The 25834-nt window shown below is 38.0% G+C and overlaps 1 protein-coding gene across 1 annotated transcript in view; it reads right to left on the minus strand.

Annotated features, from left to right (window-relative positions):
* The window catches only part of PPFIA2 (PPFI scaffold protein A2), a 497371-nt gene that overhangs the window by 117328 nt on the left and 354209 nt on the right, over positions 1-25834 (minus strand). The window contains 1 exon segment of the mRNA XM_077111527.1: positions 11943-12164. Coding sequence (XP_076967642.1) covers positions 11943-12164 — 222 coding nt within the window.

The following is a 25834-nucleotide window of genomic DNA, read 5'->3' on the forward strand; positions in this document are numbered from 1 at the left end:
AGGCATTAATAAAATAAATTAATAAAATCCTAGAAAAACAGAAAGGTATACAACAAAAAGCAATATAATTATAGTAAACTACTCTTTTTATCAGTTGTGGAAAATATTTGCATAGTCATTACAATGGGAACACTGAATGAGATTATGGCTACATTTTGAGATCGCTATAGTGGAAGGATGGGAGAATGGGAAAGGAAGGGAGAGAACTAGAGGGCTAAAATTCTCATCTAATATAGTAGGAAGCCATAGCTTAAGTTTAAATAAGAGAGAAAATACCTAAAGGAGTGAATAAACTAAAAGTGTTGAAATTAAGTGGGATGGGATCTCAAGGTGGGAAATGTGAATGAGTTGTGTGTGTATGTGTGAGTGTGTGTGTAGCTTTATACCTTCTTGACATTATTTGACATTTAAAATTATGTATACAAAAACTAATTTAAAATAATATTCCACCATAAAACTCATCATGCTGCCTCTGTTCTTTCCGTCCAGCTACAAATCAGGTCTTCCTCTTGTATTACTGAACAGAGGAAAGATAATACTCTCCATAGAAATTTAAGCTCCATCCTTGAAACTCCCTTAATAGCCTAACCCATCATATTGCTGTTGGTCTTTTCTCCTGCTTACTTATTCCCTATCCTGATACCTAGGAGTTAGTTCTAAATGCTAAACTGATCATATTGCTTCTTGGCTTCTGAGCTAGAAAACCTGGCAAACGAATTGCTTTATGATCTGACATTTCCCTACCTCTGGGATTTCATGTCTCCCTGGAATGTATTTTCCTTGCTTTCTTGGTTGACCATCAGGATCCAGTTACAAACCACCTGATTAATTAAGTCAGCATTAAAGTCCAAATGTATTAAATTCAATTAACACATCAATTTGGCATCAAGTAGCCAATCTAAGTTTTTTCAATATTATATATATATATATATATACACACACACACACACAGCCTAGATTTTAGTCATCCTTAACAACACTATCTAAAAGCTTTCATTATGTATTTTGACTTTTTCTATCATATAATGTTTTAGTCAATGAAGGTTAAGTTTTTTCTGTTAAAGAATCTGTTGTTGGTTGAATTGTATGTCTCAAAAAGATATGTTGAAGTCCTGACATCCTGCTCCAATCCCGTGAATGTAAATTTATTAGGATGTAGGATCTTTGTTAAGTTAAATCGTCCATATAAGAAGACACATGGAGATGCAGGGGGAAAGGCCACACGAAGTCAGAGGCAAAGTTTGGAGTGATGCATCTACAAGCCAAGGAATGACAATGATTGCCAAAAAATTGCAGAAATTAGAAGAGGCAAGGAAAAATTCTCCCCAAAAGGTTTTAAAAGGGGTGTGGCCTTCTAATACCTTGATTATGGACTTCTAGTCTCTCGAACTGTGAGACAAAGATAAAATTACAACAACTGTTGTAATTTTATTTTTTATGCAGCCATAAAAACTAATTACAGAATCCCTTCATGGTGCTTATTATTTTATATTATATACTCTTGGTTTCATGTTTATACATAATTATAGGATTACTAAATCATTTTTTGTGGCTTCAAGAGAAAATTCCAGATCTAAATTGCATATATAACCTTCTTACTAAATTCTAATAGCAGTAAATTCAGTAAAAAGCATACCCATGTGTATTAAACATGAGCTTTGAAATAGTATATAGTTCTGCCTAAATCCTCATTGTTGATACCTTAGCCTGGATAAATTACTTAACTTCTCTATTCCCCATCTTCTTTATTTCTTGTTGGGATGTTAATACCTATTGCATAGTATCATTGTTCAAAAATTACATGATATACTTTAAAGGCTGCATGGTGCCTTATATAGAATACATTCTCAATAAATAATAGCTGCCTTTTTATTATTAATTACTATTATGCACACAATTATCTGCTCTGACTCTATGGCATACATTAAATGCAGGCGTCATTATATGTGACTTCTGTATCGCATTTTTGATTCAGTGATTCATGTGAGAAATTTAATTTTTAACTGCAGGCTGTGTTGCCAAAAATAAATTTTGAATTTACAAGTCAGAGAAACAGCTTTTCCCTACATATCATTTGGAAATTCTAAAATAAGAAGCTCTAGCTAGTCTTTGAAAACCGCTAGCTAAAAAGAAAGGGGTGGTGGGGTTCACGGGTGGTACAGTGGTAGAATGCTCGCCTTCCATGCAGGAGACCTGGGTTCAATTCCCGGAACATACATGTAGCCCCCCAAAAAAACAAAAAACAAAAAACAAAGGGGTGGTGGAAAGATTCAATCATCTCTTTACCTGAGCTTTATGCATATATGGATTTCTTTATAGTCAATAAATATAGCCATATAGTAACTAAGATCTAGTGAAGTGAAGAATATAACTCCAGGTCTCAGATAATAGAGAATACAAATATGCCATCCATTCATTCATTTAAATTCATTTAATCACTAGTGAGCTTCTGAAGAGATTTTAATAGGAAAATCTCTTATTTAGGAAAGTTATGTTTTGTTTTATTCACAAAACAAAACATAATTTAAATACTTCATTGCCAATTTTAATTTGCTGCATAGCTATCTATTTCATTGAGAAATAATTATCCAGGCCTAATAAGTAATCTTCTCGATAAAAATTTGGAGAGCTAAGCCTCAGTTATAAGACTGTCTATGTTTTCTAATAATGTGTGCTGTGCTTAGTTTTAATTTAATTTCTCTACTCTGATAGTTAACAATTAATCTAATGATAAACTAAGACAAAACATAAAAGAAAATCATACTTCGTATAGATTGCTGTCTTGGAAAAGAACTATCACAAAATGTGCCTGCAACCATTGATGGACCATAAATTATATAATTTATTTTAGGTGTGTTAGTCTCTCCTCACATATAAAGCAATACACATTTGAATTTTTAGTTATATGTCAGTTTCTCCCAGTTTTTTTCTTTAACTAATTCAGTAAATATTCATTGCTTACACAATATAAAACTGTACTATGTTAGCAATGCTACAGGAGTAGCAAGAATAATTAACTTCTGTACCAAGAAACTTGCAATACAGTTCATTGTGTGTGACCACAGCCCAAGAATATATTACTATACAGAAAAAAAAAGGATGAATCACGGGCTTTTGTTCTACCTGGTATCACTTCTAAGTACATGAATTTCACATCTACTTGTAGAATAGAAACATATGAGCAAACTATTGACCACTGAGGGACAATTATAACTATTGCAGCTGGATTTTTTATGATAGTTGTTACCAGTGCATAAATAATTGCATCTTGCTGGTTTGGGAAACAGCTCAGGGTGGAAGAAGCACAGTTTTGAGGCCAAGCTGATCCTGACTCTTGCTGGTACTGGGAGTGGAAGTGCACAAATTGTGTTGTGTGAGCCAAGGGCGAGGCTCACCTCCCTATGCCTCAAGTTTCTCACCTGGGAAAAAATAACGATAAGAATAAGTATAGGGCAGTTGTTAAAGTAGTTGTTAAAGGGCTTCTGTGATAGTTTTTCACACATAGTTGGCCTCAAGGAATCCCTAGCAAACCAGAGACTGTGGCCCGAGACCTGACTCTTCTAAAAAATGTTTTATTTGGTCTGCACAATGCCCTTAGCAAATGTAAGGCCAATGATGCATTCAGAAGCAGAGACTGTGTAAGCGCTCCTTGCACAGGTCTCTTTAGCCTGACCACTTCTTACTGCTTTACACCAGTATCTCACATGTTTATATTGGCTAGCAGCTCTGAAAGCATTTGGGATTGCAAAATCCCTTCAGCGGCAGATGATGAGGGACAATCCCTTTCTCATGAAACTCTTAAAATATAACTACATAGGGGAGACTTCTGGGAAGATGCCTGGACTATAGGAGCTCGAGATTAGCCCTGCTCCATGGAACAATTAAAGGAGGGACAGGAGGGCTACTGGGGCGGCAATTCAGGAGTGCAGCTGACCTGGGAGAGCCTTCTGCACTGCATGCGGCAGCCCTGGTTGCAGAGGCTGAGGGACTGAGAGCCTGGCATGTCCTGTGACTGGCAACTCACCCCAAACCCCATGCACCTGAACCCCATCACCTGGTCCCATTCCCGCACTCCAGGCGCCCCCCACCCCACCAGCCCCCAGTGCACGTAACTGCCAAGCACCCTACCCCAACTGTAGCCCAACCCACCTCTCCTGCATACCTCCTGAGCACTACCTCTCCCTCCCTGTTCCCTGCAAGCTGTTGCCAGCACAGAAAGGTTGTGGGCACTAACCTCCATACCTGGGCTACCCCTCCCCACCATAGTGTTGCATAGCCTCAGCACCCCCTACTCCCTGAGCTCAGCACATTCGTGTACATCACTCCCAGGCCCACGCATGCGCATGGGCCCCCAATCACGTCACTCAGCTCTGGGTACCACCCTTTACAGCAGTCCTAGAACCACACATGTGCACAGCCCTCAGCCTCACTTCCCACCTCTGAGAACTGCTCAGCCAGGTCACATGTGCCACCAATCCATGAAGGCGTAAAGTTGACCTGCTGCCACAGCTCTATGCATGTGCACAACGGACCCTGTGCCTTAGAACAGCACACACCAGGGTTTCCCCTCCCCCACCCCAGACCTGTGCACCCGCACAGCTACTTCCTCCCAGGCCACTGGGCGCCCACCTTCACGAGCATCAGCATAACATCCTCAACCTGCGCCCATACCTGCCTTGAAACAAAGCACCTTACTAAGTGCTCCACACTGTGCCCTGCTCCCTGCTACACAAGCATCCAGCAAAAGCAAAGCCTTAGAGTACTAAGAAAGAAATCAACTCCCAAAATAAATCAGTCAAGATATTTACATGTCATGAAGACAGCAGAAGATCATTAAGCATATCACAATGCAGGCAGATATAGCCCTGCCTAATGACCAAACTAAAACACCAGAGGAGACACAGATGTTGGAACAACTAAACAAAGATGTTCATACAACTGTACTTAATAAAAATATATATATAAAAAAAAGATAGCAAATGATATAAAGGAGATCAAGAAGACAATAGAAGAGCACAAGGAGGAATTTGAAAGAATAAATAGAAAAATAGTGGAAATCGCAGAGATTAAAGACTCTGTTGACAAATTTTTAAAAATTGAGTAAAAAGGAACTCTCCCTAACTCATTTTATGAAGCTAATATCATTTCTAATACCCAAACCGGGTAAAGATGCTATAAGAAAGGAAAACTACAGGCCAATCTCCCCAATGAACATAGATGCAAAAATTCTCAATGTTATATTAGCAAATTGAATTCAACAGCACATTATAAAAGATAGGACTCAAAGGTAACTACCTCAATATGATAAAGAGAATATATGAAAAACTAATAGCTAGCATTGTACTCAATAGAGAGAAACTGAAAGCTTTCCTCCTAAGATCAGGTACAAGATAAGGATACCCACTGTCACCACTATTATTCAACATTCAACATTGTTTGCTAGCAAAATCAGCAGGACAAAGAAATAAAAGGCATCCAAATTGGAAAGGAAGAAGTAACACTGTCATTATTTGAGGATGATACGATACTATACTTGGAAGATCTTGAGAAATCTACAGCAAAGTTACTGGAGCTAATAAACAAATTCAGCAAGGTGGCAGGATATAAAATTAATGTGCAATAATCAGTAACATTTCTATATACAAGCAATGACCTAGCTGAGGAGTAAGGTAAGGGAAAAGTTCCATTCCAAATAGCAAGTAAAAGAATCAAATACTTAGGAATGAACTTCACTAGGGATGTAAAGGACTTGTACACAGAAAAATACACAACATTGTTAAAAGAAATCAAAGGAGATCTAAACAGGTAGAGAGACATTCCTTGCTCATGGATAGGAAGGCTAAATATAGTTAAGATATCAATTCTCCCCAAATTGATCTACAGATTCAACACAGTACCAATCAAACTTCCAACAACCTACTTTGAAGATTTGGAAAAGCTAAGTACCAAATTTATCTGGAAGGGAAAGAGACCCCTAATAGCTAAAAGCATCCTAAAAAAGAAGAACAGAGTGGGAGGATTAAAACTCCCTAACTTAAAAACCTATTATAAAGCCACAGTGGTCAAAACAACATGGTACTGCACAAAGACCGAAGTACTGACCAATGGAATTGAATCAAGAGTGCAGAAACAGACTACCAAATCTATGGTCAACTGACTTTTGACAAGGCCCCCAAATCCTCTGAACTGGGACAAAATACTCTTTCAAATAATTAGGGATGGAAGAACTGGATATCAATAGCCAAAGGAATGAAAGAAGACCCCTATCTTACACCCTACACAAAAACTAACTCAAAGTGGCTCAAACACCTAAATGTAAGAACTAGCACCATAAAGCTTCTACTAGAAAATGTAGGGAAACATCTTGAAGAGGTAGCTTCCTAAACTTAACACCCAAAGCACAAGCAACAAAAGAAAAAATAGATAAAATGGCAACTCCACAAGATCAAATGCTTCTGCACCTCAAAAGACTTGGTCAAAAAGGTAAAGAAGCAGCCAGCTCAATGGGAGAAAATATTTGGAACTCACATATCAGAGAAAGGTTTGATTTCCTGTATATACAAAGAAATCATACAACTCAATAACAAAATAACAAACAATCCAATTATAAAATGGGCTAAAGATATGAATAGATAGTTTTCTGAAGAGCCAATTCAGATGGCTCAAAAGCACATGAAGAGGTGCTCAATTTCACAGGCTATAAGGGAAATGCAGATCAAGATTACAATGAGATACCACCTCACAACTATAAGAATGGCTGCTATTAAACAAACAGGAAACTATACATGTTGGAGAGGATGTGGAGAAACTTGGACACTTATGCACTGCTGGTGGGAATGTACAATGGTGCAGTCACTATAGAAGACTGTTTGGAGGTTCCTTAGGAAACTAAATATCAAGTTGCCTTATGACCTGGCAATAGCACTACTTGGTATATACCCAGAAGACCTGAAAGCAATGACACAAACAGACATCTGCACACTGATATTCATAGCAGCATTATTCACAATTGCCAAAAGATAGAAACAAACCAAATGCCCATCAACAGACGAGTGGATCAACAAAATGTGGCATGTACATATGATGGAATATTATGCAGCAGTAAGACAAAATGATGTCCTGAAGCACATTACAAGATGATCAAGACTTGAGGACAATAATGCTGAGCAAAATTAGCCAGACAAAAAAGGATAGATACTGTATAATTCCACTTTTATGATGAGCATAAAGGCATAATCAGAGGCTTATAATACATAATATAGGGGACTTAAAGATACATAGAAGCTAGAGATGGGTGAACTGTTAGCTAATGAGGTTGTACTCCAATGTAAGGGAACAGATAGGAACGAAGGTGATTCTCTAGTGGGTCTAGAAGTAATACTACCATATTGAAGATGAACAAGATTGAAAGGGGTTATATAGACCTATGTGTCCCACTGATTCGCAATAGAAATATGAATGAGTCCTCATAAGAATTACTTCAAAGATATGATACTTGTATAAAGAGTGTTAGGTCCAGGGTACAGGGGGAATATTGTTATTGCATGCTATGAGCTATATTAAAAAGTAAATCATCAGCACAACCACAGCAACAACAGAGGTAAATAATGGGGTGAGGGACAAGAGTTAATGCACTGATGGAGAATTAGATTGGTGAACAATGGTGTATACTTATAAACAAAGGTTGTGCTGCTACAAAAAAAGAACAAAGTCGTGAGGCATGCAATGATGTGAATAAACATGTGGGACAATTGGTGAGACAAAATAAGCCAGAAGCAAAAAAATAATAATAATAACAATGGTATGGTCCCTTTAGCCTCCTATATTCTGGAGCAGTTAGAAGGAAAAATACCAGAGGATCGTATGGTAGTCCGTGACAAACTCTGGGATCTGTCCGGTAGCCACTTGTTGAAAGTGCTTTGAAAACTATTGCTTTTTTATTTCTTTGCTTGTATATATGTTATACTATACAGTAAAAAAAAAGTTTAAAAATGCAAAAAAATAGAACTACATAGAAATTATAGAGCTGATAAGAGCATATACAATTTTAAAGAGCTCCATATGAGGAGAACACCTTGCCCAATACAATGTATGCCTAATAAAAGAACACCTGGTATCTGAGGATGACACTTTCCATCTGACTGGGCTTCTTGACATTTATACCCAAAGACTATCAGAATCAAAGGGTTGCTTTTAAGTGGGCAATAATAAAGGGAGCACATGTGATACTGCCCTACCTCTAAGTGGGCACAAGATTATATAAGTTGGTGAGTGCTAAAAATGAGATGAAAATGGTTAAATTGTTGGGACGAAAAGAATTGAAAGAATGCAGAATAAAGCAGCTCAAGAAATGACCCTGGTGGCCTAATAGTCAGAAATTCTAATGATTCCTCAACAGTGACCCAAAAGTTTTTTTTTTTTAAGTGTCTGTTACATGATCAATGATTTTGTAGATCCTTGGAATGGAGGGAGCAGTGAACAGACAAAAATATTACAGCCCTTTGGATCTTTATATATACAGGCATACCTCATTTTATTGTACCTTTCTTTATTGCACTTTGCAGATATTGCATGGTTTTTGTTTGCTTGTTTGCTTTTTACAAACTGAAGGTTTGTGGGAATGCTGTGTTGATCAGGTCTGTCAGCACCATTTTCTAACAGCATGCACTCACTTCATGTTTCTGTGTCACATTTTGTTAATTATCTCAATGTTTCAAATTTTTTCATTATAATTATACCTGTTTTGGTGATCTGTGATTAGTGGTCTTTGATGTTCCTATTGAAAATGATTTGGGATGTCACAAATCACACCCATATAAGATGGCAAATTTAATTGATAAATGTTGTGTGTTCTGATAGCTCTGTTAATCTGCTGTTCTGTCTCACTTCCTCTCCCTGAGTCTCCTATTCTCTGAGAAATGGCAATGTTGAAACTCGGCCCGTTTATAACCCTACAATGGCCTGTACATGTTCAAGTGAAAAGGAAGTGTCTTTCTAAGACTATAGCTGCTGTAGATAATGATTCCACTGATAGATCTGGGCAATGTAAATTGAAAACCTCCTTGAAAGGATTTACCATTCTAGATGCCATTGAGAATATTAGTGATTCATGAGAGGTCAAAATATCAACATTAGCAAGAATTTGGAAGTTGATTTCAACTTGCATGGGTGACTTTGAGGAGTTCAAGAATTCAGTGGAGGAAATAATTGCAGGTGTGGTGGAAATGGCAAGTGGGCTAGAATTAGAAGTGGAGCCAGAAGATGAGACCAATTGCTACAATCTCATGATAAAAGGTGAACAGATGAGGAATTGCCTCTTATGTTTGAACCAAGAAAGTGGTTTCCTGAAATGGCAACTACTGGTGAAGATGCTGTGAACATTGCTGAAATGACAACAAAGAATTTAGAATATTATAGAAACTTAGTTGATAAAGCAGCAGCAGGGGATTGAAGAGTTGACTCCCATTTTGAATGAGGTTCTACTGTGGGTCAAATGCCATCAAACAGCATTGCATGTTACAGAGAAATCTTTCCGGAAAGGAATGATCATTCAATGTGTCAAATTTCACTGTTGGCTTATTTTAGTAATTGCCTCAGTCACCCCAGCTTTTAACGATCACTATACTTATCAGTCAGCAGTCATTGACACTGAGGTGAGCTCCTATGCCAGCAAAAAGATCACGACTGCCTGAAGGCTCAGATGGTAGCGGGTAATTTTTAGCAATGAAAATAATTATGCTATGTACGCTGTTTTGTAACACATAATGCTATTGTACACTTAATGAACTAAAGTATACTATAAACATAACTTATATATGCACTGGGAAATGGAAAACTTCATATGCCTCATTTTATTGCAATATTTGCTTCACTGCAGCGGTCTGGAATTGAAACTCTGAGGCATGCCTGTGGTTGGGGAGTATGTTATATAATAAACAATTAAATTGGTAAAACATAAATATAGTGTCAGATGGCAGTAGTGTTGTGGGATAAATAAATGAAATAAGACGGACAGTTTATGTGTGTAAATAGTAAAGACAGGATAAAGAAAATGCAATGGAATTTGTTCAGTTTATTTGAATAGACTGGGCTAGGATGAGAGAGTAGATCAGTTCCAAGAGAAAGATTGTGTGGTAGTGGAGACTGTGCATGGCTTGTAGGTCACTGCAAGGACTTTGCTTTTACTCTGGGTAGGACAGATGGCCATTGAAGGGTTTTAAGCATAAAAATGACATGAGCTGACTCACAGCATGACGGATTACTCAGACTACAGTTTTGAGAATAGACTGACTTAAAAAGGCCAACGTAGGAAGACCCATCAGGAGAATTTTGTACTAATCTAATGAGAGGTCGTGGGTATGGACCAGGAAGAGCCATGAAGATTGGGAGAAGAAGTCAGACCATGGATATATTTAGAAGGAGAAGAGAATATGATTCACTGCTGAATCAAATCAGCAGTGTCTTTGTGACAGAGAGGTGCCAAGGACAACTCCAAGTTTTTTTGGATGAGCAACTAGAATAGAGGAGTTTCCAAAAATTGGCATGTGTCAAGATTGCAAGAGAGTCAGGTTTGCAGGGAAATATCAGGAAATTGGTTTCTTGATGCTAATTTTGAAGATACCCACTACAGATCTTAGTATAGGCATCTAGAAATTAGCAGAGAATGACAAACTGGAGTTATGAAATGGGCATCATAAGCAAACAGGTAACTTCTGGAGCCATGAAATTACATAAGCTTATCAAGGTAGTGAAGGTAGATGGAGACAACAAGGATGTCTCTCAAGGTAGATGAGACATTCTAAGGATGGGAAGAAGCTGAATTGGTAAAGGAGCCTGAGAGGAGGTGGCAAGCAAAAAGGACAATCAGGGAAGTGTACCGTGCTGTTAGCAGAGAGAGAAGAGTGATAATTGGGTCAAGTACTTCAAAGGACTGAGAATTGATTCAGCACAGTGCGGTCATTCACTTCGACAATAACAGTTTTAATGGTACAGTGGAGGCAAAAGTATAATAAAATGTGTTAAGAGAAAATGGGAAGAGAATAATTGAATACACAGAGTATAGCTAACTCTATTAACAACCAGTTGATCGAATGCAAAAGGTATAACAAATAGACAGGATCTAAAAATACTACTTGACTTACAAGAACAGGTAAAGAGGGAAAAGTCGCCAAATTAAATTTATCTAAACATAAATAGTTTCCTTTTCTTTTTCTTTCTTTCTTTTTTGTTTTGTTTTGTTTTGTTTTGTTTTGCTTGGGCAGGCACCAGGAATCAAACCCTGATCTCTGGCATGGCAGGTGAGAACTCTGCTTGCTGAGCCACCGGGCCCACCCAGTAGTTTTCCTTTTAATTGAGCACTGTGAGAAAGCAAAAAGATTTCAAACTTCGCTTCTTGGCAGGTAAGAAGATTCAGTAAGGTTGCTAATAAAACATCTCCATCTTTTGCAATAACAAATTTCTCTTTTTTTCATAGCAATGTCACATTAATTCTAGCAAAAACTGAATATATAGAAAAATAAAGGCTCCTCCACATTCACACAAACACATTTACATTCATAGACACAAAATAAGAGAAGGAACAATTTCAAGAGATTTCTTTGTCTATCACCATATTCTAAGAGTATAGCAATTCATCTTCCATATCCACATCCTGGGCTATTAAAAGTTAAAACTAAAAATGAAAAAGTTCATTAAAAAGCTCATAATGTTTTTATTATATCTGAGACCAGACACCAATGATTTCTTTCCATACATATTTAAAGGGTTAGAGAAGTAAACTATTTTTGTCTCACTGAACAAGTTTCATAACTAATATAATTTATACCAAATTATAGTCTTCGGGGAAGATGTAAAGAGTACATGCCATTAGAGGAAATTATGGAGATAGCACCCCAGAGGCAGCAATCAGGAAGCAAAGACTGAAAGTGTTATGAATTACTTACCTCCCTAATGTCCCTTTGATATTTAGTGTTCATTTCTTCTGTTTTAATGAGATCCTTTCTTGCTGTCTCTGCTTCCTGTTCCACCTCCCCTACTCGGGAAGAAAGGGCTGCTAAACGCTCTTTCATTTGTGCCATTTCATAGTTTTGCTTTTCAAGCAATTCTTGTAGTTCGATTATTTGACTAGTTTCATCAGTTGAGTCTATAGAACCATTGGACAAACGCTGCAGGAAAAGAAAAAGAGATGGAATTTAGGATTCTCTTCATCTTTAACTTAAAATTCAGGCACTTAAAAAAGTGAAGCTGGTAGAGATTTCATGCTGAGATATAAGAACTTCTGAAAAACACTAGTTTAGGAGGAAAACTAAGTTTCTGAGCTAACTCTTAAGTGACATTAAAATATAAAGGTAGATCAGTAATTGTTCCCTAATGGATAAACAGATACATTTGAAGCAGAAGCAGTAATCTCTCTATATAGTATACATATCTGGAGAGATATATATAAATACATAATATAAATTATTATATAAATATATATATATATATATGGCTTAGCACAAAATACTAGTGTATCCTAAACATTCCATAACTCACCTATTATTTTTATCAATTATATATATATTATTAAATTAACTTCTGTAGCATAGTATAGAAGAAAGTAAACAGTAAGTAAGGATACAGAAACTATGCAATGTCATCTATTTTTCTTCAAGGTCCTTCATCCATTCATAAGTTTTATTTTCTGTGACATTCAGAAAAAGAGCTTTCTCTCTCTCTCTCTCTCCTTCTCTCTCTCTCTCTATATATATATATGTATATATATGTATATGTTCTACTACATATATATAGCATTCACTATATTTAATATATATATATATTAAAAGGTTATTTGTGTTCTGCATCTGACCTAGCTGGAACAAAGGTATAGTAAAAAGTTTTGATTTCTATATTGCCATCAACATAAAAGCCATGTGTGCACAATAACCACCCACAGGGAGGAAGCTAAATGGGTTAAAAACTCTGAAATTGGGTTTTCTTCTTTCAGCAAGCATTGCCCATAAACCAGTGTGACCTCTGTCTTTAGCATTGTGCCTCACAGCCTAGCTACACTGGAGAAGTTTTGAGCCGAAGGCAGTGCAGCAATTTGGGAAAAATAAGTGCTAGGAGAAAAAGAACACAATCAAATAAAACCAGAAAAGTATGGGGGAAAAGCAAAACAAGTACAGTCAGTTTTGCTATAAGGCTGGTTATGAAAACATAAATTTGTTTCAATGCCATTGGCGTATTAAGGAACAATATGAATATGATATGAATTTTGTATTTTCTTGTATGATTTTGTCCCTGAGAAGCACTAGGTAGATACAGAAAACGGCAACCAGCTGAACCAGACTGTGAAGGACTAATACACAAAGGGCACAGGCACATTTCTCAAACATCTAACAGCTACTTCTGTTCCCCAGGTGTGTTATGAGTCAAAACCATTCACATCTGGTTACAGCTTTCTGATTTCAGATATCCCTTCTCCCGACCCTTTACTCATGGCTATAACCCTTATGACACCACTTCCATAGGCAAACTTCAGGTCTTTTTCAAGGTAAAGAGCCATAGTTATTATAGTATTTATGTATCTCTTCAACAATTAACGTGTAAAACTGTGCTACCATTTTAATTGAACTTCTTTCTCTATTATTTGTGTTCCTGATGGTTTTTGAACATTGTGCTCTAAATATCACTTTTCTCGTAAGTCCTTTGTCTTTTCATTGTGTGATTTTTGCATAGTACATACTTTTTAGGAAACACATACATCTTAGATCAGGTCTGACTGTACGAGAAAGGGAGAAGAACACAATGCATTATAAAAGCAATGAGAAAGACAACTCAGAGAGAAAGGGGAAACAGATATATGGCAAGAATGTATGTCACTAATTCTAATAATTTAACACAACAAGACAGAGATGGGAAAATAACTGGGGAAATGAAAATTGAAAGGGAAAAGAAAGTTGGAGATAGACTTGCTTTTTTTAGTTAATCAGAGGGAATTATCAGTGTAAGGGGGTAGGTACTCTATTTAAAACTTAAGCTTCCTTATAGCTACTTGTAAGTAGATATTTTTTAATTATGGCAGATTTGAAGATATTTATAATTAGAACAAAACTCCTGCAAAAAAATACCTCAGTTATCACAAATTTATTTATAAGTAACTGAATCTAGTTAGTAAGCCTGCTTAGAACCTCTAACTTTTTTCCCTAATTCAGTTCTCAATTACTGTCTAATGATTATAAGCTATCATTTTTCAGTTCAATATACACACAGCTGTGCACTGTATAAAGTTCATTAACAGTACTTTTGAGCTTTGCATCAATAAATACTATTTGAAATGGTAGAACTCATTAGCTTCACAATAATACAGTCTTATGCTGTATGTGGCATTGCATGACCTGGGAAGGGGGTGTCGTTTTGGAAAGGGAAACACCAGGCAGGGAGGGGAGTGGAGGCTATCACATCCATTCCTACAAGCTTCTATAACTGTGACATCACCTACCCCTTCTAACTAGATAGTTAGAGTATCGGTGACTGCAAGTACAACAATTCTATGACCAAATGGGCAGTCATATCTTCAGAGGATTTTGAAAGGATTATGCTTATTGATCCAACTGGTATTTTAAGACATAAATCTGTAACCAATATGGACTCCTGAGAATAACATTATACATACCATAGCTAAAATTAACTATAATTGTATTAAATATTTGTATTAAAAACACTTCTTAAAAAGCATAGGCGATAACCTCTGCATTCTAGAGTATGTGAACATAACTTGTGGCATATTCATACAATGAAATACTAGTCAGCAATGAAAAGAACTACTTTCATTCAAACTACTGATATCTGCAACAGCAGATGAATCTCAAGAACATTTTGAAAGAAAGAAGTCAGGCACGGACGAGTAAATTCTGTGTACAACTCTAATCTGTAGTGGCAGGAAAACAGATTGGCTGTTGCCCAGGGCTAGGGAGTGGGGGAGGGATTGACTGCAAAGGAGCAGAAGGGCACTTTCAGTGCGGCTGTGAATGTTCTATGTCTTAATTGCAGTAGCATTCACACAGGTATATCCATTTGTCAAATGTACTGAATTGTGCACTTAAAATGAGTGCATTTATTGTATGCAAATTATGCAAAAATGACTAAGAACAAGTTTTTATTTTGAAAAAAATGTTTTATATAATTGAAAATTCTGGAATTTCTAGAGCCCTAAGGAACTTGGCAAAGATTGAAACTGAGACTCAGGAAATCAGCTGGCCTCAGATCACAGAGGTGATCTAAATTAAGATGAAAAATCTCAAATTCCCAGTTCAGTTCTCTATGCTTTAGCACATTACCTCTGATGAGAACTTATCAACCAACAGGGTAAAACTATACATGCTATATGTTAGATAAATATCTGTGTTCATACCTAACATCTATATCTATATATTTATGTGTATGTATGTATGTTTATATTGGTATTCAACAAATATTTATTCTGTGCAAAGGAATAATGTTAATTTTCAAATCCTAAACAGATTATTTCAATTCTGTGCACCTGAGGTCCATTAAAATCTTGTTTAAAATTGCATATTTAAAAATAGGTTCAAAGTAAGGGAAATTTAACTAAATACAAGCAGTAATTAGGCAACTAAAATAAGACACTTTTAAAATGCTAACCTCTTTAATGCCTTTAAGTAACAGATGTGCATGACATAATCTTTATATGCTTTGGAATGTGAGTCTATTCATGAGAAATTTTTTGAACTCATCCTGTTTGAAGTACGTATGAGCCTTTATGCTTAAAAAATGTGTAATGTTTCATCTATCCAAATTACCTTGTCTATTTTATGGTGAGCTTAATGTATGTTTTTAAAATTTCAGAGTAAAAGTGACAAATTAAAGTGTGATTTCTATCTTATGACAAGAATATAATAATTTTGTTCCAAATCATTGTTAATTTGATGTACATTTAAAATAAACTGTGGCATTTTAACCAATAAGACAAATGACTGAATTAAAGAAAAATACAATGTTTATTTTAAACAGGCTTTTTGTGATATACTTTACATATCATAAAACTCCCCATTTAAAGTGTACAATTCATTGGTATTTGGTATGCTTGTAGAGTTGGAAAACTATCACCATAATCTAATTTGAGAACATTTTCATCATTTGAATAGAAAACTTATACCCCATAGCAGTCACTCCCAGGCAGCACTCTCCCTTCAGCCCTAAGCAATCACAAACTTGCTTTCTGACTCTATACACTTTGCTTATTCTGGAACTTTCATATAAATAGAATGGCACATAGGTGATCTTTTGTGCCTGGCTTTTTTTCACAGAGTATAATGATTTTGAGATTCATCCATGTTGTAGCATGTTACCAGTACTTCATTCCTTTTACCTCTGAATAATATTCCATTGTATGGATATACCATATTTTATTTATACATTCATCAGTTGACAGACATTTTGTTTAAAATGGATAATGCTATCATGAATATTTTTGTACAGTGCTTTCATTTAGTGGTCATGTGTTTTTATTTTTCTGGATAAACTCCTAGGAGAGGAATTTATGGAGCATATGGCTACTCTATGCTTAATATTTTGAAGAACTGTTTTTCAAAAGTGTTTCTCAAAGCGGTGGAGCTACTTTACATTCCCACCAGTAATGTATGAGGGTTCCAATTCCACACACCCTCAATATTTATCTTTTTTATTCAGCCATTTTATTGGTTATAAGTGGTATCTTATTGTGGTTTTGATTTGCATTCCTTAAAGACCAATGATCTTGAATGTCTTTTCATGTGTTTATTAGCCTTTTGTATATCTTCTCTGTATATTCAAATTCTTTGCCTATGTATTAATTGGATTATTTGCCTTTTACACTGAATTGTAATAGTTACATTTCTATGTGTTAGATTGAGTTGTAAGAATTATTTATACATATTTTTGGATATAAGTCCTTTATCAGATATACATATAATTTACAAACACTTTTCCCCATTCTATGGATTGTTGGTTTATTTTTTGATGATGGTTGTTTAAGTGCAAAAGTTTTTAATTTTAATGATGCCTAAGTTACCCTTTTTTTTTTTTTTTTTTTTTACTTTATGGCATGTGCTTTTGGAGTCATATGTAAGAAATCATTTTCTAAACCAAGGTCCTGAATATGTTCAGTATTTTTTCTTCTAAGTTGTAAAAGTGTAAATTTAAAATTATTAATTTTCAAATGGCATAAAGGGTCATATGTTAACATTTAAAATATATATTTTGATTCATTTGACAGATATTTATGAACGACTCTGATATACCCTATCAGCAAAAAACTTTGGGTTTAGAGTTATTATTATTATCTTTTAATATGATGATACATTCCTGACATCAAGGAAATTCTAGCAGAGAACTGACAGACAAATAAGTAATTATTGCCCACTGCGATTAGTGTCATCCTAAAGTTATATTTTGTTTTCATATTTAGCAGAGAGAAGATACTATATGTGATATTTGAGTTGGGTCTTGATAGGGGAACAATTAAATTTCAAGTAAAATCAGGGGAAAATTATTCCAGGAAGGGGAAACAATATGAGCAAAGGCAGGAAGTTGTCCTTGTGAGGGACTTGCCAGTTATTCTGTGCGCAGAGCAGAGCACAAGCACTGCAGGAAACGGTAGCTGGTGAGACTTCAAAGGAAAGCCCAGCATAGATTGCCATGGCTTTGCTCTTCATATTAATTGGCATGAACTTTTTACACACTGGAATCCTTTGGGGAGATGAAAAAAATCTCTTTGAATGGACCCTACCCTTGGCCATATCCAAGGGTGGGGTTGAGGCATGTACTTTTTTATAAATGTCCCTAGGCAATTTTAATGCTCAGCTCGAGTTAAGAACTAAGGAACTATATTATCCAAGTATTTTATAGATTACTGTGCCTAGTTTGGTCATCAAACTGGAAAAACTGTCTAACATAAAAAGGGAAAGAATTTGAAGTATAATAAAAATGATTGCTGAAGTGGATGTGATAAATGATGAGAAAATAGATACTCATAGTATTCTTTATCTTAGTATCAAATAATGATGATGTAATTTTGATCTATTAAAAATATTTGATGTTTAAAAGGGAAATAGTTGATTTTATGCCTTATTCTAAAAGATGAGAGAAATAAACCCCTGTAGTAGTGTGGATACCCAATACTGGCCTGCCTGGAAAATGTCTAGACCACGCTATTTCTTAGGATCAATTCTCCATTAATAATTTTATTATTCAACATTGATATTGCAAAGTCAGTATGACAGAGTAAATTCCTGATATTTCTTTTTAGTAAAAATATCCACTTGATAAGCTTTTTTTTACTTGCATGGGCAGGTACTGGGAATCGAACCTGGGTCTCCGGCATGGCAGGCAAGAACTCTGCCACTGAGTCACCATGGCCTGCCCTGATAAGCTCTTAATGGCCAGGTCTTTTGTTTAATGAGATCAATAAGTATATTAAATAAATATACAATAGATTTATTATTTTCATGTATATTATATTCCATTTTTAATTTCCACCAAATATAAGAGTATTTTCATCTGAGGAATATATGCTTTATTAGATTCTTGATGATCACATAATGCTTAAATTAGATTAATTAAATTAGGAATTAAGTTAATTTCATTATATTCAATATATGTGGCTTGATAGAAATATACTACATTTTCTGAGGGTCTTAAATCTAGATAAAATATGAGGAATCTCTAGTCAATGTTCCTATGATCAATATTGACTCTTGGAATATAAAATAGGTGTTTCTCATATTACAGCATGGAAGAAAAATGTTGAATATTCACATTGAGACACCCTTTCAATTGTGAAGTTCAATGTTACTCCTAATTCTCCAACAGACTAAGAATATTGCCTGGAACAGAAAGGGATCCCAGAGCTCACAAAGAAAGCTACATGAGGAAGGACCCAAGGACAGCTGCAGTTCCAGCTCAGGGTATCACTGTGTTTGGAAAAATCTTCTGGCCCAATCATTTTTATGAGTTTTGAAGTTTATGTATGAAGTATCTTTATGTGGTATAACTTGGAGGAAGTGAAGTTCTCCCCAAAGAACCACTCTGCTCTTGGCAGGAATTTTAACCCTGATGGTGCAACTTCAAATGCTGTCCAGTAGCAGGTATGGGATGATTCCATATGACATGTATGTTGGTGAGTTACTGCACTGAGGTATGAATAGTAGTTCATTTTTAGGAATCATCTATTTTCAAAAGTGACACTTTAAGGACCCCAAAGAAGCAATAGTAGTTTAAAAATATGGTAGTTCCCTTATATTATCCCATTTTCCCATTCTCTCTTCATGAAATATTTAAAGGCCAGATTAAATTTTAGATAACCCAGGAAGAGCAACAATAGCCCTGTTACTTAAATAAAATGGCCACCTGCATTGGGCATTAAGAAAAGGGATCCATTTCTGAGAAAGAATTTTCCAGAAGACAAAAACAATTAACCTGCAGGGACATTCTGAGAAAATAGAACAATGTAACACACCCTACAGAATTGCAGATAAGCATCCCCTCATGATAAACCACTTTTGGTCCAGAAGAGAAACTTTACCAGAATGGGAAAGCATTCCATACTAATTAATACATATCTGCTTCCCACTTTGTAAGAACCCACTATATAAAATGGGAACCTAAGATCAGCCAATCAGAACACTGCCTTGATTGCCTCTGGGTTTGCCCTATGTAAGCTCCCCTGATGAGCCTTAATGACCAGTTTTTTTGTTTAATGGGATCAATAAGTATATTAAATAAGTATAAAATAGATTTATTATTTTCTCAGCAAAGAGATTTATTTATTTTCTCAGCAGAACACCTTACCACTTTTGGTTTGGTCCTGCTGATTCACACATTTGTGGCCCAAATATAACTAAATAAAACCTTAAAAATATCTCAGTTTCTCTTAGTCTGTCCCAAGAGAGTGCTACCAGATTTATTGTTATTCAGGTCACATGGGCCCTCTTGTCTTTAAATACTTAAAATATAGATCAGGTTATATATATATCTACTCAGCTGAAACGACTATGTAAGTAATGAATTAGAAGTAAACATAGGAATAATAAATATGAATCAAACACAAAAGGGCTTTAAATTTTTCTATTGTTTAAGAATTTGTGAAAGAAGCATACATATGGTTAACATACAAAAATCAAATTGTCTCCAGGAATAGAAAAATATTTCTGAATAGAATATGTATAAATAAAATCTACCATGTTAAGTGGTGAGGCAGCTTATTCTTGACAATAGCTCTGAGAAAACTGATAAGATTCCAGATCTGATAAAAGGGGTCTGCAGTACCTATGGCAAGCATCGCAATTAATGATAAAATTTGAAAAGCACTGTCATTAAAGTCAAGACCTTTAGAAGCATTAACATTAAAGTTCAGAATAATGCTCTGACCCATATCATTCTACATTGTACATGAAGTCTCAGCAATATATAAGAAAAAAAGAGATGAGAAATGGAATGAGAAGAGAGAATAAAACCGTCCTTATTTGCTTCATTACATAAAAGTTCTAAGAGCCCAACAAACTCTTAGAACTAATAGGTTTTAGCAAGTTTGTTGGATGCCACATCAATATTTAAAAACTCAATATAATTGAGTAAATAAATATAATTTTTAAAGGAGCTAATCACAATAATAGCAACAAAAACTTTTAGTGCCTAGAACTAAATCTAACAGTCCGCAAGGCCTTCCCAGAAAAAAATTAGACAAGCTTATTAAAAAACATGAAACAATGAACAAATGGAGGCGTAAGCTATGTTTATGAATTGGATGACAGTATATTGTAGAGGAGACAATTCTTCCCAAATTAACTTATTAACTTTAGCAATTCTAATCAAAACTCAATAGAGTATTAAGATGAAACTTGAAAGCTGATAGTATAATTAAATTCTACAAATCAAGGTTTATAGGGGGAGCATTCCATACTAATTAATACATATCTGCTTCCCACTTTGTAAGTACTCACTATGTAAAATGGGAACCTAAGATCAGCCAAACAGAACATTGCCTTGATTGCTTCTAGGTTTGCCCTATGCAAGCTCCCCTATTAATAAAATAATAAAAATATTTTATTATTTATAAAATACTGATAGTTAAAACAGTGGTGATATTCATTTATTCCTTTATCGAACACATATTTATCGTGTTTAATTTTTGCCAGTAATTGTTCTAGGCATATCAGACCCATCAAGAATAAAACAAAGATCACAGCCTTCAGAGAGATTATTCTTTAGCTAGGGAGAAGGCAATAAACTACAAATATTATGAATAAATTATACAGTATGTTAGAAAAGTTTTCATACTATAGGAAGGAAAAAAGTGAGCAGAAAAGAATGGAGGAACTGTCTGTGAGGGGAGAGGAAGATGGATTGGAATTTTAAACATGACATTCGAACAAAAGTTTGAAGTACCTGAGGGAGTTAGCCATGCAAATAATTGGAAGAGGATCCCTGGAAGAGGGAAGAGTAACTAAAAGTCTACAGGAGGGCAGTATGGTTGGGATGGAGTATGAAATAATGTCAGCAGATAAAGAAGGCCAGATCCTGTAGACTCTTGTAGAAATGGGAAGCATTTGTAGTGCTTTGAGCAGATGATTTATATGTTTTGATTTATATTTTAAAGAATCGTTCCAATTTCTGCTGTGCTGAAAATAGACTGTAGGGATCCAATGGGAAAATCAGGGACACCTGTTAGGAGGTAATTACAATAATCCAGGTAAGAAATGGTGAAGGCTCAGAACATAGTGGTTAGCAGTGCAGGTGGTAAGAAGTGGTCAGATTCTGGATATATTTTGAAGGTAGAGCCAATATCGTTCATTTGCAGCTTGGATGTGGGGTTTGAGAAATTGAGAGGACTTTAGGATGACCCCAAGTTCCTAGCTTGAATAACTGAAAAGTTGAAGTTGCCATTGTATGCAATAGAACATGGAGCAAATTTTAGGGCTGGAGACAATAAGTTAAGTTTGACATTTTAAGTATGAAATGTCATTTAGATGTACAAGTCAAGATTCTCAATATGCAATTGGATATGTATTTTTGGTTATAGGGTCTGAACTAGTGGGAAAAATGTGTAAGTCATTCGCATAGGAATAGACGCTGAAAGCTATGGACTGATTGAGACCACAAAGAAACTGTAGATGGAGAAGAGAAGGGAGACTGAGCCCCAGGGCCTTCCAACCTTAGGAGTCAGGTGGAAGGGGAGTATCCAAGAGAGCAAACAGAGAAAGAGCCACCAGCAAAGGAAGCGAAAAACAGAGTGTGGATTCCAGTAATGCAAGTGAAGTAAAATTCATTAAAGAGGAATGTGGAGAGCCGCCTCCCGGGTCGGGCCTAGTGGACACGCCGCAGCCTGCTCTAGAGTTCCCCCCGCCCATCGAGTGAGCCAAGATGGCGCCCGCATCCTGCCTCCGCGTATGACGTACGCGCCCGCCAACCCTGTCTACCAATCACCCTTGTATACGTGGCGTTAGCCCATTGGGTTTGGATTTTGTATATAAAGGCGTTACCCGGACGGGGAAAGCGAGATGACCTGCAGGGAGCCGTACCTGACGGCCGCATAGAGGTTGCTCCCCCGTGGGGTATTTTAGCCCGCGCGGAACCTGTTACAAAGAATGCAAGCTTAGCTCCAGTAAAGGTCTGTGCTCACAACCGCCGCGTGTTACGGATTCGTGTCTGCCATTCAAGTCGGTTTGTCTGCGTCTGTCTCTCTCTCCTCTGTCCCCTTCGCCGGCCGGGGGCTTGACGCTGAGCGAGAAGTCCCGGACAAGTGGTGGCCCGTACGGGGAACCTTCTTCTGCTGCCTCTCCCCGAGCTGGTGAGGACGTGCTTCTCGGGTTCACGGCGGAACCTCCGCGCCTGATCAACGTGAGAGGGTAAGTGCTTTCTGCTACGTGAGAGTTAAGGGCTGTGGGCGTTCAGGTAGCCCCAGTGAGTCGGGAGAGCTCCCCGATTGGTTAAGGTCCAGTGCCGACTGCAAGCATGGGGCAGTCAGGAAGTTCACCTTTGTTAGCTCCCTTAAAGACCCTTTTAGCGGACGGCTCCTGTGAAAGTGAGCCGCCCACTTGTAAGCCGCCAGAGTCAAGCACTAGTTCAGACACCTCTGACTCAGAGTCAGATGGTGATGAGACCGAGGGTGCAGACGCGCCTCCGCTGATCGATTGGGGGAGGCCCCCTGTCTCACCCACGCAGCCTTCCGCCCCGCCAGCGCCTGCTGCAGGGGCGCGGCGGCTTCCGGTGAATGGTTTTGGTGATCTCGCCAAAAACCCTCACCACGGGCTCCCTCTGGTGGCCGAATCAGGTAATTACAGTGGCCCTCCTTTGCGAGACCCGGAACCCCCTACAGGCTGGTCTAGGGAGGGGCAGTTACAGCTGTGCCCCCCGCCTGCGTACGCAGGCCCTCAGGGTCCCACGTCATCAAACAATAGAGGGAGGCATTTCTGGAATTGGATTCCTTTTTCAACCTTTAGACCTTTCGGTGTGCTGGGCGGTTACCAACCGCTTAAGCCAGAACCAGCTTCAGAAATGTACCCGGTTATTATCAATCCCCAAGGTAATAATCAGTATGAGTCATATGATTACAAAGTCTTAAAGGAGTTGAGGCAGGCCGTCCATCAGTATGGCCCCAATGCCCCTTTTACATTGAATATGGTTGAAAACCTTTCCGCCCTGAATCACACACCCGCAGATATATATCAGTTGGCCCGTGCTTCTTTGCCACCAGGCCGATACATAGATTGGAAAGCATGGTTTGAGGAATTGGCTGAGGAACAAGCCGCAAAAAACGCAGCGGGGAGACGTGGCGGGTGGAATGCAGATATGCTATTGGGGAAAGGTGCCCATTCCCAGAATCAAACAGGGTTCCCTCAAGAAGTCTATGGACAGATTTTCCGCTGTTTCATAGGCGCCTGGAAAAAGTTGGCAGGCCAGGGAGAGGCTCAAGCTTCACTCAGTAGCATACACCAGGGCCCCACTGAACCATTCGTGGATTTTGTAGCCAGAATGCAAACTGCGGCTGAGAGAATTTTCTCAGACCCAGGAGTAGCAGAGACCGTAGTCAAACAAATGATATTTGAACAATGCAATAAAGAGTGTAAAGCTATCCTGGTACAAAACAAGGGAAAGAGCATGACGGAGTGGGTTCGTCTCTGTAGAGACGCTGGCAGCCCGTTAACTGCTGCAGGTCTAGCTGCCATGCTAGCCAGCTCCTTACAAGTAAATACAAAGAAAACCAAAGACTTAGGAATAAGACCTAAGGGATGTTATCACTGTGGCCGGTCGGGACACATTAAGAGAAACTGTCCCAATAAAGACCAACCACCCACCACTCAACAATATGATAGGCCGCATGCGATGACCAGACTATGTGGCCGTTGCCGCAAGGGACCCCATCGCGCAGAAGACTGTAGATCAGCCTTCGATGCGCAGGGCAAGCGCATTTCTGGCCGTCCTGAGCAGGTTCCAAAAAACGGGCAGAGGGGGTCCGCCCTTCCGGTGGGCCCCCTTGCTTGCCATACGACGACACAACACCCGTCCACGTTCGTGCATCCCCCGGATCAGCAGGACTGGACCTCTGTGCCACCTCCAGGCTTGTACTGACCCCCTCCATGGGAGTCCAATTGGTGGGGACCTCCTTTAAAGGGCCCTTACCAACAGGTACTGTGGGGCTCCTATTAGGGAGAGCATCCACAGCCTTGAAAGGATTAACAGTTATACCAGGTATTGTAGACTCAGATTTCACAGGTTATGTCCAGATTATGGTACAATCTCAGCAAGGTACTCTGGTCATTGCAGAGGGTGATAAGCTGGCACAGCTCCTGCTCTTGCCCAGCTTACATCCGCTCTTTCCAAGTAAAGCCAGACAAAGAGGAGATAAGGGATTTGGGTCTACTGGAGAAGTTTTTGAGGGCCTCCATATGTCTCTGGAGTCTCGACCCATGTTGACTATTAAGGTACAAGGCAGACCCTTCCTGGGCCTGCTAGATACCGGGGCCGATCGGTCGATTATAAGACAACAAGAATGGCCCTCCGCCTGGCCGACGTGCAAGGCGGAGGACACCATTAGAGGAATAGGCCAGGTCTCAGCACCCATGCTGAGTGCAACTGCCCTTCATTGGGCAGATGAAGAAGGACATCAAGGTAGCTTTCAGCCTTATGTGTTAGCCCTGCCCGTGTCCTTATGGGGAAGAGACATTCTAGCCCAGATGGACGTTACTTTGACCAGTAACTGTTCTCCAACTTCTAAGCATCTGTTAAAAGGAATGGGATATGTCCCTGGCAAAGGCTTAGGAGCCTCATTGCAGGGGCGCACAACACCTATACAGGCTGTCTCCAATTCTGATAAACGAGGCCTGGGTTTTTCCTAGGGGCCACTGAGGGGAGATTCCCATCCACACCTATAAGACTAAGGTGGAAAACCGAAACCCCGGTTTGGGTGCCTCAGTGGCCCTTACCAAAGGAAAAACTCTCAGCGTTACACACTCTTGTGTCAGCACAACTAAAAAAGGGCCACATCATTCCTTCCACATCACCTTGGAACACCCCCGTATTTGTCATAAAAAAGAAATCAGGTAAATGGAGACTGTTACATGACTTAAGGGCTATTAATAACTGCATGGAGCCCTTAGGACCTGTTCAGATTGGGCTGCCCCTCCTCTCAGCTCTACCAAAACATTGGCCTATTGTCATCTTGGATCTCAAGGACTGCTTCTTTTCCATTCCACTTCACCCTGAAGATACCCCAAAATTTGCTTTTACTGTGCCCTCTCTTAACCAAGAGAAGCCCTGTCACCGCTTCGAGTGGACAGTCCTGCCCCAGGGCATG

Source organism: Tamandua tetradactyla, chromosome 7, assembly GCF_023851605.1.
Source record: "Tamandua tetradactyla isolate mTamTet1 chromosome 7, mTamTet1.pri, whole genome shotgun sequence".
In the NCBI taxonomy this organism is placed as follows: domain Eukaryota; kingdom Metazoa; phylum Chordata; class Mammalia; order Pilosa; family Myrmecophagidae; genus Tamandua; species Tamandua tetradactyla.